Genomic DNA, 20544 nt, shown 5'->3' on the forward strand with positions numbered 1-20544 from the left:
ATTTGAATCAGTCTGGACAGTCTGGCGTTGGAAGTAAGTAAGTAAGGGACCTGAGGTGTTTCGAAAATGTTCCGGTCAAGCCCAATTATATTAGTCTTACATATTAGCCTATACGTAGTGTGGCATAGTGGAGGTGTGTCGCATTAGTGACGTATCGTGGGTATCCTACTGGTGACGGGGTAGGGTCAAGGGGGAGACACGCTGATTAGTGCACCTGGATATAGCCCCAGCAGGGAAGCTATCGGCAGAGTTGCCTTTTGTCTGTGGTGTGCTTGGGTTCGTGAAAGCTACACCCAGCGGAGTAATCGAAAGTGTGTGTGTTTATGTGTGTAAGATCCAAGGTAGGACACGCTTCTGTATTAAACTTTTATACACATGTCTTTTAGAATATTACGTGGACGCGTTCATTGATGGTGGAATATATGATTTGTAGCCTGCACTGAGTGCTGTAGCGTTTTACTACCTTGGAGACGTGTGGAGTGAGGCTGGATGAAGCTGGGTGAGTTTTCATGGGCCTTGTACTATGTATGGATGATTTTTAAACAAGCGATGTATTTGTGAGCGATGGGCACTAGGCATTGACGTGTGATGTGTTGTGTGTTTGTTTGATTTATAGGCATCGTGTGCGCCACTGTTTGTATCCCTAAGTTTGTTTGCATTGTTTGTGTCCATATTGTTTTGTAGGCCTACGTGTCTCTGAGTAGTACATTCATGTAAATTAAAGATCGGATGTTTTTCTATACTTCTATAGCCTACTTCAATCATCATCATATCGACCTCACAGTTTGGCGCTGCGAGCAAGGTTATGTTGTTGGCTAAATATAGAGTATAGAATATGTAAATTGCTGAGACACGTTGGATTCACGCTGTATTCTTAGAAGGCAGATTGCAGGCTATGTTACGGTGTGTTATATGGGACTGAAACAGTGGCGTACAGAGAAGAGTCGGCGACGTAAAGCATTGATCTGGGACCTGCATAGGAAGATGCAACGTGGAAAAGTCAAGCATTAGCCTATTTTTTTTTGGAGAAAAAAAAAACATAAAATTGTGGCTGACCTAGCAAATTGATTAGCTTATTCATTTGTAACTGTCTTGTGTACCGATTTGATTTTGTTTGTCCTGTGTTTTGGGGAATTTACAATGTCAAACCCTGAGGCCCAGGCTGAGCTTCAGGCCCTTAAAGAGAGAGTACAGGCTGATAAGGATACCATCAGCAACTTAAAGGACCTGAATGAGGCCTTGCAGGGACAGTTGCAGGACAGGGAAAGCAGTAGACCCTCCAGCCGTACAAGTGGGGTAAGTGAAAACCCGGCTAGTGCTCAAAGCATATTGTACCTATCAAGAGAGAAAAGAGGTAAAGTTTTTTCAGGAGGCTCTACAACTGTTTTTTAGGAATGGCTAGATGAACTCCAAGCCTCTCTCAACTACCGGCCATATACTGGGGCAGATAAGGCCTCTTATATTTACGAGCAATTGGGAGGAGAAGCGAAACAAGAAATTCGATACCGGCCGCTATTAGTTCGTAAAGATCCAGAGTGCATTATTAAAATCTTAAAAGAGATCTATGGCCGTCCGCAGTCACTTACCAAACTTCAGCGTCAATTTTTTGATCGCCGGCAGAGGGAGGGCGAGACTGTCAGAGAATTTTCTCATGCCCTTATGGCCATCATGGAGGAAATTAATCAGTGTCCTCTTAATGGTGCTTGGGCTAGTGAAACAGCGCTACGTGATCAGTTTGCTGAAAACGTGTTTGATCTTGGCCTGCGTAGAGAGCTTAAGAGAGTGATTCGCCAGAACACTAGTATGTCTTTCTTTGAACTTCGGAAAGAAGCCTTGCTATGGGCAGAGGACTGTGATATGGCTGGGGAACGAGGCAGAAGGGTTGCTAACGCATGTGAAGTGGAGGCCGAGCCAGTGGACGCAAATGCGGTGACTGCAGTCCGTGTCCCATCATTGGACCCGAGTTTGAGTACAATTTTAGAAATGCTGCGCAAACAGCAAGCACAATTGGATGACGTGACCCGGAAATTGGCGGGTGCACAATTGACAAATAATAGGTCCGGGGTTAGTCGTTATCAGCAGCAGCCGCGGTTTGATCCATCTGGTCGGCCTATCTGCTTTAAGTGCCAAGGCGTGGGGCATATTGCAAGAAATTGTCAACTGAGAAGTAACCAGGTGCGGGACCCTCAACCGAACCGCGCTGAGCCCACTGAGAGATTAGTGCATGTGAATGAGCAGCAGGGAAACTTCTTCCCCCTGTGGCACGGAGCCGAGTCACAGGAGGGTCGGGAGTAGGCTCTGATGTTACTGGCCCAGAAGTTTTTGGGTGCTTGGTGGGGCAGAGTCCGGTGGTTGAGGTTAAAATGGGCGGGGCCAGTCTGAATTGTCTTTTAGACACAGGATCAATGGTCACCACAGTCACTGAAACTTTTTTTAGGCAAAACTTTGAGCGTTTTGGGCCCCAAAAATTGAAGAGTTGTAACTGGCTTGCGTTACGGGCTGCCAATGGGCTCGCCATACCATACCTGGGTTACTTCGAGGTTGACATTGAGGTGCTCGGCAAGGTCATCCCAAAACGAGGTGTGTTGGTTGTTAAAGACCCTACTGACCCTGCAGCCATTGAACGCAAACAATTGGTGCCAGGGCTTCTTGGGATGAATGTTATAAAATTATGTTATCAGCTGTTTTCTGTAAATGATGATCTTGCCCAGGGCCTTGGCCCCCCGACTCAGTTGGGGTGGAAGGCAGTTTTTCATGCGCTCCAGCAGGAGCAGTATGTAGAGAATAAACAAGAGTGTGTGGTGAAGTCTATTGTGCCTTATGTGGTTCCAGCTGGGTCTCTTTGTTTTGTGCCAAGTACCGGGTGTGGAGTTATGTAAGGGTCGGAGAAGCCATTTCTCATTGAAGCTTTGGGGGCAGATATGGGGGGCTTACCTGGGGGGCTACTAATTCCAGGTGCCGTCATGTTTTGTAATAGCGACCACATTGCTGTGCCCATAGTTAATGTAAGCACTTCACCAGTTTACATAGAGCCCCATACATGTTTAGCTACCCTACAGTCGGTCGAATTGATAAGGGGGAGAGAGGCTGAGGTGGTCTTTCACAGGATAAGCCCAGAGGAAGAACAGGTCACTGTGCTTGAACAGCAAGCTGTACCAAGTGCCGGGGTAGCATTAGCACCCAAGATAGCTCAGTTAGAACTGCCCGAGCTGACCACTGTACAAGCGAGTGAAGTTAGGTACAGGCTTCAAAAATATGCTCATGTATTTACAACATCTGATAGTGATCTAGGGTGTACTACACTTATTCAGCATGAGATCCCACTCGTAGATGAGGCGCCTGTCCGTCAGAGGTATCGCAGAATCCCCCCCTCCCAGTATGAAGAGGTAAAGTCACATATCAAACAGCTTCTGGAACAGGGGGTGGTTAGAGAGAGTTGTAGCCCATACTCCTCCCCGGTGGTGATTGTCCGAAAGAAAGATGGCTCCATGAGGATGTGTGTGGATTACAGGCAATTGAACGCAAAGACCCGCAAGGACTCTTTCCCTCTCCCGAGGATAGAAGAATCTTTGGACTCACTAGGGGGAGCTCGATGGTTTTCGACGTTAGATCTAGCGAGCGGCTATAATCAAGTTGAGGTGGTAGAGAAAGACCGCCCCAAAACTGCTTTCTGCACGCCCTTTGGCCTGTATGAGTTTAATCGTATGGCTTTCGGGCTCTGCAATGCGCCTGGGACATTTCAAAGATTAATGGAGCGCATTTTGGGAGATCAGCGACATCAGTCTTTATTGTTATATTTAGATGATGTGGTTGTTTTCTCCACCACCTTTGAACAGCATCTTGCCCGTCTGGAGCTCGTCTTAGCCCGCTTTGCTGATCAGAACTTAAAAGTCAAGCTCAGCAAGTGCTCCTTTTTCAAATCCCAGGTGACCTTCCTAGGTCACGTGATTTCAGCTGATGGGGTGGCCACAGACCCAGAAAAAATCTGTGCCGTGGCAGACTGGCGGAGGCCAGAGAATGTCCAGGAACTCAGGTCTTTCCTGGGGTTTGCAAGTTTTTATCGACGCTTTGTGAAGAACTTTGCCAGTATTGCAGCCCCTCTCCACGCACTCTGTACTGGGGAGCACGTAAAGGGTAGGGCCAAATCCTCTGCAGCCAGCCTTCAGCGACACTGGAATCCTGAGTGCGAGAATGCTTTCAGGGCATTGCGGGAGAAGTTGACTTCGGCCCCTGTCCTGGCGTATGCTGACTTTGGCAAGCCTTTTTTCCTGGAGATTGATGCCAGCTACCAGGGACTAGGAGCAGTACTGTCTCAGGAGGTCGGGGGGAAGAGGCGCCCGGTCGCCTATGCCAGCAGGGGCTTGAGACCTTCAGAACGCAACATGAGCAACTACAGCGCCATGAAGCTCGAACTGCTCGTGTTGTGAAACGCAAGCTTTACTTGGCCAATTCAACACCTTTAGATAACATATTAACAATCTAGATACCATATTAACATTGTTTATAATGTAAGTGTTGGTGTAACACAGTAACAAACTAGCTGGTTAACTTATTTGACACAAGTTACAGTATTAGGAATGATAAGATTGCCCTATTTACAACTACCACCATGGATAGCTTGCTCATCGATTGTCAGCAAGTGACTACGGCTAACATGTTAAAATAGATAATCTCGATGTTGACAGCAGCTTGCTTATTTTACCAGATCATAACGGTCTCAATTTAAGACATACCGTTAGCTAGGCTTGCTGTAGGAAACGTTACCTCATCTGTGAACAGCAAGCTAACATTTGGCAAGGTCAACGCCACATCTTACCTTATCACAATGTCACCAGTCAGTGGTTTTCCAAATAAAATGTAGGCTAGAGTAATTGACATTTAATAACATCTTAAACTAAATCAGACTGACGGAAGAGATTGACAGAGGCAGCAGCAAGCTGTGCCTCATCCGTGTTAAGGGCTAGGGCTGACTGCACACGTCAATACGGTTGCTTGCCCTGGCTGGGCGTGTTGCTGGTATGTATGCAAATCCAAATGTAAGAATCCCAGAATCCTCTAGGCCTACCTCAATCGGCACAGCTGAGAACACTTCGGCTGTGTAAGAACCAATTTTCAGGTGTTCATTAATAACATAGAGATATGTTCTTACGTTGAACTTCCGAAGTCCGTAAAACACATAAGTAACGTAAAAAAAAAAAAAAGAAAAAAATCGAAAAATAGTCACCATAGGTGTGAAGATAGATTGCAAGTAGGAGTATAAACTTCAGTCAGTGCTTTTTATATTTGTATTTCTTAGAGAAAACTGGATTAATGTTGTCTTCAGAAATTTAAGCATATTATACTGATATGCGCTGAGAGTGGGCCTGATGGCGGTGGGTCGGTTGATGATGATAATGGGCTAGTGTTTTGGGCCATCGGCCCACCGGGGATGTCCCCGGTATTCCCGATGGCCAGTCCGCCCCTGGTGATGTGTGTGTTGTGTGGTGCAGTTGTGTGTGCAGGGGCGGATTGGGGGAAAAAGTGGCCCGGGAGTTACTGTCAGTCAGACCCGCCCACTCAGTACACGCCTCATTGCCCACTCAATGGATCGCACGTATCGACCAGTCAGTGGCCTACTGGGAAAAATACCCATACACTTAACATTATTTTGGATGATTACAAAGAAATAACATCATATGTGCTTGTTTTTTAATAACATTTGCCTGGATGGACACATGGAATAAAATGATACTGGCTATTGTAACACTCCAAGGTAGGTAGAGTTTGCTGGTTATCAGATCAGATGGTTATACGTATAACTACAAAGCCAATTGGTTAGTACACTCAAAGCGTATTAGATAAATATACTTGAAATTAGTGCTGTCAAACAATTAAAATATTTAAACACAATTAATCGCAATTTTTTTTTGTCTATTATAAATGAAAATGAAACGCAAGCTATACTTGGCCAAGTCAACAACTCTAGGTAACATATAAACAATCTAGATAACATATTAACATTGTTTATAATGTAAGTGTTGTGTGTAACACAGTGATTTTAGCATAATTCAATTAAATTTTATTTGTATAGCGCCATAACAATACAATTGCCTCTAGGCGCTTAACAGAGCCCAGAGCCATACAAAACTAGCTAGTTAACTTATTTGACACAAGTAGAAATGATAAGATTGCCCTATTTACATCTACCACCATGGATAGCTTGCTCATCGATTGTAAGCAAGTGACTACGGCTAACATGTTAAAATAGATAATTTCGATGTTGACAACAGCACCAGCTTGCTTATTTTACCAGATCATAACTGTCTCAATTTAAGACATACCGTAAGCTAGGCTAGCTGTAGGGAACGTTACCTCATCTATGAATAGCAAGCTAACATTTGGCAAGGTCAACGCCACATCTTACCTTATCACTGTCACCAGACGGTGGTTTTCCGAATAAAATGTAGGCTAGAGTAATTGACATTTAATAACACCTAAAACAAAATGAGACTGACGGAAGAGATTGACAGAGGCAGCGACGAGCTGTGCCTTATCCGTGTTAGAAGGGCTAGGGCTAGGGCTGACTGCACACGACACTACGGTTGCGTGCCCTGGCGGGGCGTGTTGCGTGTATGTGTATGTTGCGTGTATGTATGCATGTATTTAAGAATCCTCTACCTCAATCGGCACAGCTGAGAACACTTCGGCTGTGTAAGAACCAATTTTCAGGTGTTCATTAATAAGGTGGAAATATTTTCTTACGTTGAACTTCCGACGTCCGTAAAACACATCTAAGAAGACACTTAAAAAAATAATTGAAAAATAGTTACCATAAGTGTGAAGACAGATCGTGAGTAGGAGTATAAAACTCAGTTAGAGCTTTTTTTAAATTACAGTTCTTAGAGAAAACTAGACTTGTGTTGTCTTCAACGGTCTAAAGGAAATAGTAACGACATGCGCTGGGAGTGGGCCAGATGGCGGTGGGCCGGTTGATGATGGTGGTGGGCCGGTGTTTTGGGCCGTCGGCCCACCGCCAGTCCGCCCCTGTGTGTGTGCGTGTGGTGTCTGTCCCTGTCTGTCTGCCTCTCAAATCCAAAATGATGCCAACATTTTAGTTGTACTGTTGTGTGCTTGTCAGTGTGTGTGTCGGGAGGGGTTTGTCTGTAACCATATAGGAATGTGTGACGGGTGGTGGTGGATGTTGATATTAGCAGCAGTGTCCACAAGTATCCAACCTATTACAATTAACAGCTCACATATAAATACCCATCCCCTTGCAGGGAACATTGTGGCAGGTTGATTGAGCTGTCACAGCAGTGATTGAGAGCTCAGTTATATAAGCACTGGCTCTGTCCTATATTTCAAGTATATCTGTGTGATGTCTGCAGAGAGAGAGAGAGAGAGAAACCTTGTGTTATTTCTTATACATTACAGCAGGGCTCTTCAATAGCGGCCCGCGGGCCGGATTCGGCCCTTGTGATGCTTTGAACTGGCCCCCAGAGTGAGTTCCGGTAGCCTCATTCAGTTTGTGACTATTGCTAATTGTACACTCTCACGTGCAGTGGGTGGCGGTATGCACCCATATAGGTAGTGGTATATTTTTTTCCTACTCTGATATATATGGCCAGAAAACCTTTGCCTGTAAGTATTTTCTGAAACAGTTGATCAGTTATTACTTAGAAACATTACTTCTTGTGGACACCACTTGTAAAGAACCGTAGTTTGTTCGAATTGTTGATGAATATGCTAAACGCTAGCGCGGTCTCTATGGAATTTCCCCTGTAAGTTAGCATTAAGCTAACATAATTTCTATCACAGTTAAAAATGCAATGCTAAGTGATTGTTTTTAGAAACGAATGTTACGAGATGAGATTACCAAGATTACTCTGTATGTCTGCTCAGTTTTACATACTTCTTAAGTAAATGTTTGAAATGAATGCTTGGGAAAACTGTTATCTATCTGCCAAGCCAATTTAGCAGGCTAGAGGGATCATGCCACAAACAGAGAAGCACGGGCAGAATAGTAAAAAAAAAGAATTGGTGCACTTGGAAGTTGTTTGACAGTTAAATGAACGACATTCTAAAGAACTGATACAGTTCACTTGAACTGAGTGAAATTTGAAACACTTTTCCTTGATATAATACCATGCACTTTTAAGTTGTTGCAATTATATTCAGTTCCATGCAATGCACTTTGTTGCTGGAGATAGGCCTACATTTGATTCAGTCACTCAAATCAGTTTAATCTTAAATATTGAGGATAATTACCAGTAAGGTTGTGTTGGTACATCTATTTACAATGAAGTGCATTCTTCAATTGTCTGTTAATATGTCTTGGTTATTGCTCACCTGGTTTGATTTTTGAATCCTTGGGCCGATGCGCCTCTAGCACTTACAAAAAAGAATATAATGACTCCTTCAGTATGTTGTTGTAATTTCTTTATTAATTACCGTGATAACTCATATTCTCCGGCCCAGTTTCAAGAACCGTCTCCATCTCCAAACTAATTGAAGAGCCCTGCATTACAGGTTCTATAAAACCAGTCAACTATCAAGAAATGCAATTTAATTAATGATGTAGGTACATTACTGAAACCCAGGCTCAAGTTGCGCTGAATTTGATACCCAAGCAATGCTCATTCTTTGCCTACTACACAGATAATCTGTCCTGGAATTATTACAAGAGTTAGAGTTACATTGGCAGTCAGGTTCAAGTAATAAAGCTCACTTTTTTTCTACAAGGGGAGAACATTTCCCAAAGTGGGTTTAATCTATAAAAGCATTTTGATACCCATCAGCATCTTCTTGGAAATGTTCATTATTGTCTATCTTTACCACCCAGGGTGTGTTGTCATCTAGCCCAGGGGTTCCCAACCTTTTTGACTCCGAGGCCCAACTTTTTGTATTTGTAACAGGTCGGGGCCCAACAGACACCCCGCTTATTTTAGCGAATCTATATTCCATTAGGCTAATTAGTGTGCTTGCCCGAAGGGAAGCACAGTATTGTTCTTCATAAGTTTTCTTTATTTCTTTATTCTCCCCGTTTTTCTTGCAGCTAACTACGCCTCGCCCGATTGAGATAGAGACGCCGTTCAAACACCGAAACGTCCGGCCTGATCCGGTGCAACCTGCTATATCTTTTCGTGGCGGCACTCCTTGTCACTCCTTTATTCCTCTTTTTTCATCCCCTTTTTCCCCCATAGACTTGCATGGCAGAACTGTGGGGCATTATGACATCATAATAGGCTCATTAAACTGGCTTGCACCTGTGCTTCACTGACACCTGCGCCAAATCCAAGGAACCTTCTCTCTCAGTCCCTCTCAATTCAACTTTGAAAAAGAATAAGAGTAACTACAGTTTCTAACCTAGCTACCGTATTTCCACTTCGTTAAGGTGAGTTGAATGGCAGCATTTTCAGGGTACTGACTGAAATTTTAATGGAAACTGATAGTGTTAGCCGTAGCAGCTAACTTCTCCCATCCATGGGAGTATCCACTGGCAGTTTCAGCTTGCCGTAATGGGGGTTACGGGGGATAATTTTCCTTAATTCAAGTTGTGAAGTAAACCTTTGAAGTAATTCATGAATTTAGTTGTGTGGATATAGTGGGTTAAGGCTTGTATTCCTACTACGGTAACGTTAGCTATCCTAGCTGTGTTAAGCAGCTGTAATATCCGAGTACGGGGCCAAACGTAAGCTACCTAGACCTATACGTTGTAGATATGCAAAAGTAGCTTATACTGAAAGAATGGTTAACTTGTTAGCTCACCAGTTTATTTTGTTGCTAATGTGGTTGGAGAGGATTAAGCATGACCGATAGCGTGAGTTAACATTAACCCGTGTCTGGGAGTAATGATTCATGAGACCTTGAACCATTAGGTTATCTGAAAAACGTTTGAGAATGTACCTGGACACAGCGTAGCTGTTGTAGTGTGCTCTACGGTAACGTTAGCTATCCTAGCTGTGTTAAGCAGCTGTAATATCTGAGTACGGGGCTAAACGTAAGCTACCTAGACCTATACGTTGTAGATAGGCAAAAGTAGCTTATACTGATTAAGCGTGACCGATCGCGTGAGTTAACATTAACCCGTGTCCTGGGAGTAATGATTCATGAGAGACCTTGAATCATTCGGTTAACTGAAAAACGTTTGAGGATGTACCTGGACACAGCTTAGCTGTTGTAGTGTGCTCAGTTTTCGAAAACTAGACTGAAACTAAGAAGGATAACTATGACTAAATGTGACTAAAACTAATATGCATTTTTGTCTTAAGACTGAATCTAAAATAGCTGCCAAAATGAACACTGATATAGGGGACCCCTTAATCTGCAATTCATGGTTGCTAGCTCTAATCAGATGTACTAACTAGGCTTATAAGGGAAGACTAACTTTTTATGCCAACGAACACACTAGACCCTTTCACAATAAACAAGCAAACAAACAAACAAAAACAGAACAACAAACATACCCTCATATGTCTAAACGTCAGTGGAGCCAAAATATAATGGTTGAGCTTGGTTGCTTGCTAAAATATATTGGTTGAAAACAAAAAGGTGTATTCAGTGTCACTGCAGCTGGTCACACTGGAAGGTTGGCAGATTCATCCTACAACCTGCATTCAACGTTGTACTGAACACAGAAAACCCAGTACTATACAGATTTTGTTCTCAGATATCAGTCTGTGAGGCCCCTCAACAACATATGCGCAATCGGCCACTGCAGTTGCTTGTGCTTGATGGCCGCAACAGAGCAAGCACACTCTCGCAGTTCGTTCACGAAACGCATTCTAGTTGAATCTATAATCCATTAATTCTAATTAATAAGCGATTGTTATGTGTGAGAAAAAGCAACATCAGCACCTGCCACAGGTGGAAGCCTAGAAATAAATAAAAGAAAATCTAACTCTAGATATTGCATCAAAATTGTATTGTGCACCCGAAAACAACATAAATACACACAGAGAACTGAATTGCCCTAGGCCTATTTGTGCACAACAAGCAAGTCAGGACCCAAAAGATAGCATGTACTCAAAAGAAGTGATGGAACATGCAAACAAGACCACTCAGCTAGGCCTAATTAAAATAAGTGATGCTTCAGACATGCAAACAAATAGGTTCAAATAAATCAATATAATGATTAGAATAATTCAAATAATGAATTAAATCTGTGGCTGCAATCTATTATCAACATAAATAGCAGCACCAATCATTCCTGGACAGTCGTTTGAGTTGGTAGCTGTCCACAGAAAAACATATCCACTCCAATGATAACACACAAAAACAACACTAATGCAACGTTACTGACGTCCGTCGAATCACTTCAGACAGCGTGTATTTTAGACACTGTTGTTTAATGGTATATTTTTCGTGCTCTCTCGCCGTCAAACAAGGAAATGCGAAACACAATGTTGCCACTCGACGGTAAATCGTTAGAATAGTGTTAGTTGACGACTATCTAACCTGGGGTTGCTTTCTGTCGGGTGCTTTGCATTAAGGTGATAACTGAAAGACGAGTTGCTTCAGTGACAGCTAAATTCAGCTTGACAAATGCTACATACAACTTAAGATTTGTCGATTGTTCCGTCATTTTGGCTCTTAAACAGAAACTTTCCGCCAAACAATCCCTCAGCTCTCTCCAACTTTCACTACCGTCTCAGTCGCTTCTGCCTAACTGACTGCAGGCACGCGCCGGTTTCTTGTCAACGCACACCGGAAGTAAACAAAGTTGCGTTAACTGCATTAAAAATGTGTATCACATTTATCTCGGCCACAATAATATCATAGATGTACGCGTTAACTTTGACGTCCTCAATTAATATTGTTCTCAATTTAAAATCAGTTACTCACTCCGCGGCCCACCAATGGGGGAAAAAAAAATCTGAAACATTTTCGCGCCCCAATGATAGTGCAATGATAGTGTGGGTTGAGAAACCCTGATCTAGCCTATAGTGTCACTGGATACAGAAACAAACTGCATGAATGACTTCTAAGGATGTAAGGAGAAGGGACATCACATTCAGACAGTGTGAAGGCCGTTTTTTACTTCTCCAATTCTCTCCGATTCGGTCGGAGAGGGACCCTTTGGCACGCCTTGCCACGCCTTGGTAACACCTTCACCCAGGTGTATACGCCCATCCGAGCCCTCGGAGAGCTGGTTGGAGAGGAACGCTTTTTTTTTTACTTTTCTTAAAGAGTTGGAGAGAGTCGGATACCCCCTTGGCTGTGATTGGCCAGCTTACGGCATCATTTCCAAACAACATCATTTCCGGAATCACACATGTCAGGACCTCACATTTCCTGTTTTCTGTCAAAATGTTTTAGTACGACTCTTAGCATTACGGCTACCGTATTCTATATAAACCCTCGAAAAGTACATTGCTCCCGACCGCTGTTGGTCTGGTGGCTCAGTGTTGAAAGTGCCTTCTCCAACCAGCTTGAACTGACATCTAACGTAATTTGCTACGGAGTAATGCTGGCAGCTTTTCACTTTGCATCCATTAAATAGGAAATGTATTTCATGTATGTGTAGAACCTATTTAGAATGGGTGACCTTACTTAAAACGGCAGTGAAAGACATTTGAGGCAAACATTACTTTTGCCTCAATGAGGGTGGCTTGTGAGAGCATATCAGCACGATAACGTTAGCAGCAAGGCTAGCTAGCTACTATGTGTTTCAATGGATTTTTGGTATAAGCGTTAGCAGCACACTTTTCTACAAGCACGTCCTCTGCTAATAACTCAAACTAGTCCAGCTCTACCATCAACCGTCTGTTAGTTTCCATCGTTCGCTGTATGTGAGGAATGCCGGGAGGAGATATTTATACAATAAACGACTACCACACACACAACGATTTCTCTAAGATCTTCTTCTTGAAAATTGGGCAGTAAAGGTGTCCAGGCAGAGGATCATAAGTGAGTGTGCTCCTGTATGTGTTTCATCATATCCATGGTTGAAAAGGCAGTCTCACAACTGTATGTTGAGGTATCAGAATCAGAATCATGTTTATTGTATGCATGCTCTTGTTGTGTGGCTGATATAACTATAACACTGCATGTTGATTGGTTTGATGATTGCAGTGGGTTTATTTTTCTGGCCCTTTGCTCAGAGTTTGGGGGGTAATTTTGTTCGAAGTGTGCATGCTTTGTTTCATAGTTCACTTCACATTCATTGACAAGGGCAACCACCTCGTGGCCGACAATGAGTGAGTGCGTTGTCATAGTGATGTAGTGATATAAAGCAAAAAATCACGCACCATAGGCTACATATTAGGTTACCCAGAAATCATTGCAAATCTAAATGTGACAAAAATACCAAAGAAAATAAGAACGGATTAATTTATTGGATCGTTTTAGTATTGTATGTAAGATAAGCATATCGTTTTGTCATAGATCGCTACTATGTTTTTCGCAAAAAAAATTACCACCACGATGGAGATACATTTGCCTTCTCAAGTGAATATATAGCATTAGACATGCTACTTATCACTAAGCTACATGTCTCCAAGGCCCATGTGACGACACCTGCTCGACAGGTCTGGAGGTAACCTACATGTCAGGTCAGTGACAGATGGGAGGAGGGAGGAAAAACAATCAATGACTTGTAACAAAGAGGTATTGGGGTATCTCCGGCCTCGACAAACAGTTGTTACCCCACCCAGTGGTTGGGCGTTGAATAGGTTTCAGCACGCATAGCTGTCGGAGTAGTATGTAGGGCTGATAAGTATGTTCAAATTTGTCTGAATCCACCGCCCGCTAATTTTTTTTCGAGGACGGAGAAGGATGCAGAAGTATATTGAGGCCTTGATTCTGACAGAAAGAGGTAGGAGGAAAAATGTATGGAGTGAATAGTACGAGATTTTACATTGGAAGTAGAAGGAGAACAATAGCATGACGATGAGAGTGAGGGATTTACATTAACATTGGAGTCAGGGAAGATGATGTTCTCTTAACAATCCCCTAAGAACCACCCCTTGTGTTGTGGCGTTATGCAATATGAAATTACCATGAAGTTCCATATTCCACATACGCAAAATTGGATATATACAGCCGTGGAAAAAATTAGATCGCTTTAAAAAAATTATCAGTTTTTCTTTTTTTACTATTTATTGGTATGTGTTTGAGTAAAATTAACAAATTTGTTTCATTCTATAAACTACTGACAACATTTCTACTGAATTTCAAATAAAAACTAGAATGCGTTTCGTTAACGACCTGCGAGAGTGTGCTTGCTCTGTTGCGGCCATGACCTTTGACGTTGCAGCCATAACATCACACAAAAGATCAGACGCAACCAAGCTCAACCATTATATTTTGGCTCCACTGACGTCTAGACATATGACGGTGTCTTTGTTGTTCTGTTTTTGTTTGCTTGTTTATTGTGAAAGGGTCTAGTGTGTTACATTTAGCTTGGAGAAGTCTTAAAATAGGCTCCAAGTGACATTTGTCTTATTGTGTATGTGTAATTTACCTCCAAAGGTCGTGTTAATCCATGAGTGCACCTGAATTGTGCGGTATTTGCTGAGTTTTAATCTGCTTGTTTTAATTGTGTGTGTTGCGGCTGCAATAAATCTTGTCTGTGCTTCAAATGTCTCTCTATGGTGGAAATCAGATGTATGATGGAACTTGCATTTACTATGCACAAACATTTCAGCTGTCATGGTGATAATAGTTCCAGAGTTTCGTCATACTGACTTACTGAGCTAAGTGTTGATACACTTCGTAAGAAATTATTATCTAGGTAAAAGGAAACATCTCTGCAACAATATTGGAACGAATGCGGTAGCTTGTTCATACGGAAAACAGGTATGTAAACGCGATCATATGGATAATTTGTAGGACGACGCACACCGAAGTAAGTTTAGTGCGATGCACTGTTCTAAATCTAGCTACAGACAGACGTGAATTACATTGAAAAATCGCCGTGGTCTACACATCTGTTTTTAATTGATGTAGCCTAGAGGTGTATTTGGCTAAATGATGGTTGGGATTGTTAAAATTGTCGATTTTTGGCCAGATAGATTGCCTACCTCTTGCAAAGGTAAACCTTTGTCTGGAATACAGGCAGCTCATGAGTATGGTTGTCTTTGGAACAGAATGTGTACAAAATTGCAGTTGAAATAATTGCACAGACATTTAATCTGTGTGCCATTTGCATGTTAGCCCCCGCTAGCATGTATTCTAATAGCTTAGCTTAGGCTAGCTAGCTGCTTAAATTGTTTTACTATGGGGCTAGGCTAGTTGCTTCGCATATTGTAGCAATAGAGTTCCTGCGCCTGTCGTCATAGTTGCTGGTCGCGTGCCGAAAAACGATGGGCGTAGCCATTTTGGCAGTAATCGCGTCAGTTATCTGACAGGCACTGACTGGCATTCACAGCTTCAGTTGACTGTCATTTAGCCGTTGGGAGTGATTAACCTATGTATGAAATTCAAAAAATATAAATTAAGGTTGAAAATCACAGACACTTAGGTTGGGTACGTTCAAAAACACAAACTAGCAAGTTACAGATGCACTGCAGTAGCTACCCAAGATAATAAACAAACATGCTAACGTGACACTGCCGTACCTAGTCAAGCTAATAAACAAGCAATGCTAACGTGACACTGTCTATCAAACTGGGATCATTTAATACTTACCCTTGCAGTGATGATGCCGAAGTTTTTGGATGCAAGACTCCACAGTCGAAGTTGTGTTACGAAGCCGGACTGACACCATTTATAAGCCTCCAAGCCTTTGTATGCTCTGAGGGAGTCCCCAGTATAAACTAAGGGAAAATTGAGCAGATAGCTGTGGATGTCAGCGTAGCGCAAGTCAGGTAAATATATTCTTCGTTGTAGGATGTTATGCTCTTGAAAAGCACCCCAGGAGCGTTATATGGGTCACTTATATTTAATCTCTGTAATTGTGGCATCATCACTGCAAGGGTAAGTATTAAATTATCCCAGTTTGATAGACAGTGTCACGTTAGCATTGTTTGTTTATTAGCTTGACTAGGTACGGCAGTGTCACGTTAGCATGTTTGTTTATTATCTTGGGTAGCTACTACAGTGCATCTGTAACTTGCTAGTTTGTGTTTTTGAACGTACCCAACCTAAGTGGCGGTCATTTTCAACCTTAATTTATATTTTATTTATTTATTATTATTAGTTATATACGTATATTCGCTCGGTATGAACTCTTCAAGGCTGGCGCCGGTCGTAATGTTTACTGCCAAAATGGCGTCCGACAATCAAAAGTCACGTGACGCAGGAGCTCTATGGTGTTCGCAAATGAGTCGTTGATCAAGCTGTCTTGTATACTTTCACTTGCTTTTTACATTTCCATGGCTGTGTGTGTTGTGTTAACCCTGTCTCTTACTGTCTGTGTAAGAGGAGGTTGAAACTCTCAGCCCAGCAAGTCATTTATTTATTTTGATGCCACCGCCGTGTTACAGAAATAAAGTCTCTTGTCCTAGAGTGGGTGACGTCACAATGGCTCAAGATTCCACCATGTAAGTCTATGAGAGAAAAAGGTGATGAAAAAGAGGAATAAAAAAGGAGTGACAAGGAGAACCGCCACAAAAAGATATAGCAGGTTGCACCGGATTGGGCCGGACGTTTCGGTGTTTGAACAGCGTCTGTACCTCGAACGGGCGAGGCCTGATTTGATGCAAGAAAAACGGGCGGAATAAAGAAAACTTATGAAGAACAATAGGGCAAGCACACTAATAAGTAAGGGATAATGTATTGTCCGGAGGTCATTCTCCAAAAATAATTCCCGACGGGGCGAACAACACCCCGACATTCCTCCAACATACCTATTTTTAATGATTTAGTTGCCGTTTCATGAGTCCCGTTTAGAAATAAATAGTTCTTCAAGCAAATAGAACTTTGAAGTTTCAGGCGTTGCATAGCAACCCATTACTTGCTGACTTCAAATTACTGTCTACTGTTGCGTTAAAATGACTTGACTTCTGGCGGAATGATATGAAAGATGTGAATTAGAAGTACAAAACCCGTTGCCAATGACAGCGGTGAGTATCTTTCGCAGCGGTCTGTTAGCAGGAATTAATGTGACCTATGACGTAGGGATGGCCCATTCAAATCAACGGTTCTTTTTGGAACATTCTGAAGAGCCGTATAATAATGTCATTTAGAGCATTTTTTGCAGAAAAATGACAATTGGTCAAAATATCAAAAAAGATGCGTTTTTTCCAGATATTGATTTCTGATCTCTTCCTAACTTAAAGCATTAGTATTGTGTAGTTTAAGAATCTATATGAACTTGTTTTCTTTGCCTTATTCGAGATCTGAAAACATTCCATTTATTTTGCTATTTTGACCAATTGTCATGTTTCTGCAAATAAAATGCTCTAAATGACAATATTTTTATTTGAAATTTGGTAGAAATGTTGTCAGTAATTTATAGAATAAAACTAAAATGTTAACTTTACTTTTACTCATACCAATAAATAGTAAAACCAGAGAAACTGATAATTTTGAAGTGGTCTCTTAATTTTTTCCGCGGCTGTATATATTGGCTTTACATTTAATCTACCTTTTTGTCTTTGTATATGTACTGTGGTTTGTAGTGTAAAACCACTAATCTTTCATTGTAAGACTGTGCACTGGCATTGGTATAGGAGAAGATATTGTTAGGAAAATTCCTCTGGGTGCACTATAATGTTATAAGTGTTGTCAGTTTTGGCATTTTGGTTGGGCTTTCTGGTGTTTTATGTTTCGTGCTATAGTCATGTAGGCAGCATGTGAGCGTGATGTTGCCGGCTACACGTAGTTCATCCGTAAGTGTGTGTTAACCCCCCTGCTCTGAGGGGAGTGGCACCATCAGTAAAACCACCAGCATACAGACCCAGGCCTATGGCTAGCAATGCGGTTGATGTTGCCAAGTAGGCCAACAACTTGCAGACTTAACCGACAGACAGGCACACAGTCAAACATCTGACTCCTAACTTTCCATGTAGGCATGGCTCTCTCTCACAGTGGCCTCAGCAAGGAAAAGATTGAAAGACATACTGAGAGAATTGGTAGGTTAAGATAAAACATTGTTGCGCTGATGAGGATGACATTCTCTTCCCAACAAGAGCTCTTTTAATAAGAGGACAATTGTTAACTCCTGTAGTCCCTTAAAGGCACAGTCTGTGATTCTAATCTAGTACACTTTTTGTCAAATTCAGCAAATTTCTCGTCATTGTCCTCTAGCTGTCCATACTATGTGTGCGCTCCAAAAAAAACCTCAAGTGTTTGTACACAGTCCAGACTCCATAAATGGGAAACAAAAGAACAATATTGACTTGGACTAAGCCATGAACATTTCCAGCCAATCAACACATTGCGTCAGGAGCACCGGAGGATGGATGTTATTTGATTGGCTATTGAGCTCAAATATCAACAGCGTTTTGCCAGAATTGCATACTGTTTTCAGATAAAATGCTTGCTGTTCCTGTATGTGGCCACATGGTGGTAATGTCTGCTTGCTATTACATTTACTCTTATTCAAGGTTTTCAAACCTCGTTAGCACATAGACATCTGCCATAATGATTTGTCCAAAGCCACTGAGAGCATGTCATAACACACACACACACACACACACACACACACACACACACACACACACACACACAATCATCACTGGTACCAAAATGTTGGTGTCGGCATGAGCAGTACTGCTGGTCAAAACTGTTCTTTGCCGTTCACTGTTGGTTTGTGGCTGGTCTAAACTCAGTACTATGGATTGTATTATATATATAATGATTGGAGATCACAATGATCAGCCACATCATACTAGCAAAAACTGGGAAAAATACCTGTACACACTTTATCGATACACAATATAGGCTGTGCTGTTTTGCAATGGGCAGAAACAAGTACATATGTTCCCAGAACTTAACATTATGCTGATCTTTGCTGATGTTTATTCATTATAAACCATCGCCTGGTCAGGACGTATTGGTCTGTTACTAATACTGGCAAACCAGAAATGCTGGTTTGTGCTTTATTTTGAATTAAAAACGTTATCTTCTTAAATTTCATCTTAGATTCGTTAACATGTAAGACCACTTTCATGGAACAGCATAAAGACTGATAGTTGAATATTATGAGGATTTTTTTGTTTTTGTTGTTTATTGGTCAGGTAACATTTGGTCCCTGACATGTTAAAGGTAGTTCAGATGCAGCAGAAAAACACAGAGGGATGTCAACTTCAGTTTTTTTTCTTCTGGTGAAGCACAGGACGTCCACCACGAGCACTGTGTTTACCTCATCTCTTGAACACGCTGAACACGCCTCCGCGATCATAGCGTTGACATGTCATTGGTTGACCCGCTCTGCTTAAAACGCTTCTGATTGGGTATGGATGCAATAACATTCGCAGGCCATGTGTGTTGCATGTGGACAGCGGAAGACCTATGTTTTTGTGAAGTTTAATAGGACATTCCCTCCTTTTACTCCCCTCCTGGGCCTCGAGCTTTGTGTCGCAACTTTGTTGCGCACTAAAATGCTCCTTACACGAAGTTATTACGGTACTTTTCAAACGTTTAAAATGCAACTTAAAAACGAAAGAAAATAAGAACAAATATCATTGGTTATTGTAATCTCCCTCTCTTGTGTGTATGCTTTGTATTCGCCTCTTTTGTCAAATGTAAGCGAGGCCTAATTCATTTACATAGAACACCTTTGAAATGCCATTAAGCCTCTTGGATAGCAGGTCCCACTTGTAGTCATGCAATTAATTAAATTAGTTGGTTAATGAACAGCTGTGGTCTGACAGGAAAGAAGGCTAACATAATTAAGGTAGGAGTTAGTGTTTTAAATAATACTTATATTTTAGCCTGTGCTTTTGTATTAGGGGTGTTATTTACCTCTGTTTAACTCTGTTTACTCGACAGAATCTTAGATGCGCATACTTTGCCTATAGTACGGTAATGATGTTTGTTGCTGCTCCTCAGCCGATATGACATGCTCCTCTGGTAACCAGTAGCTTCAGTACCGCTCAGCCCGTCAAAGCAGAAAGGTAACCCTGGTCATGGTTCTGCAGCCGGGATAATGTCATCGTATGAAGACGTACCGATGGAAACATCACCCCGCGAACTCACGCAAAATCCTTTGAGGAAGATATGGATGCCGTACAGAAACGGCCTGCCTGATAAGCACATCCCACAGAGAAAGGGTAAGCTTACCGCTTCCTATGAACCACAAGATCCTTAAGTCACTCTACGTTACCGACCGGCAAATGCCGATGACACGAGGCGTGCAAAGCGATGAGGATTGGACGGATCGTCGCAGCAATTATTTTTGTGCAAATCGAAAAGGTTTCCTTAACCTGTATGTCACTAACGTTGCATGTTGCGGTGATACGGGTGATCCTAAGAAATTGAGCTGGTCGTCTGTATGGTTTGATCTAAAAAGCCTTGCCGGTAGAGTGCATTGAACATTGCATCATTCTCCTACTCAGCCCCCCGGAGAAATTAGTGTTGGCCCAGCATTGCTCAGTAACGCGCTGGTATAACGTTACATACTTACGTTTTCTCGCTGCTCCTTTGAAGATGTAAGATCTTTTGAAATGGTCACAAGTC

The 20544-nt window shown here is 42.1% G+C and overlaps 1 protein-coding gene across 3 annotated transcripts in view; it reads left to right on the forward strand.

Moving 5' to 3' along the window:
- The window catches only part of LOC308373062 (6-phosphofructo-2-kinase/fructose-2,6-bisphosphatase 4-like), a 33303-nt gene that overhangs the window by 1183 nt on the left and 11576 nt on the right, over positions 1-20544 (forward strand). The window contains exon 1 of one of the 3 annotated variants that reach the window (XM_080848466.1): positions 19997-20138. The exons of 1 other annotated variant lie outside the window; for it this stretch is intronic. In XM_080848466.1, coding sequence (XP_080704592.1) covers positions 20015-20138 — 124 coding nt within the window. In that variant the 5' untranslated portion in view covers positions 19997-20014. Of the gene's footprint in view, positions 1-19996; positions 20139-20544 lie in introns of those variants that run through there. One more of the 3 variants, XM_080848464.1, reaches the window with a different exon arrangement.

Source organism: Sprattus sprattus (assembly GCF_963457725.1).
Source record: "Sprattus sprattus genome assembly, chromosome: 12".
NCBI classification, from domain to species: domain Eukaryota; kingdom Metazoa; phylum Chordata; class Actinopteri; order Clupeiformes; family Clupeidae; genus Sprattus; species Sprattus sprattus.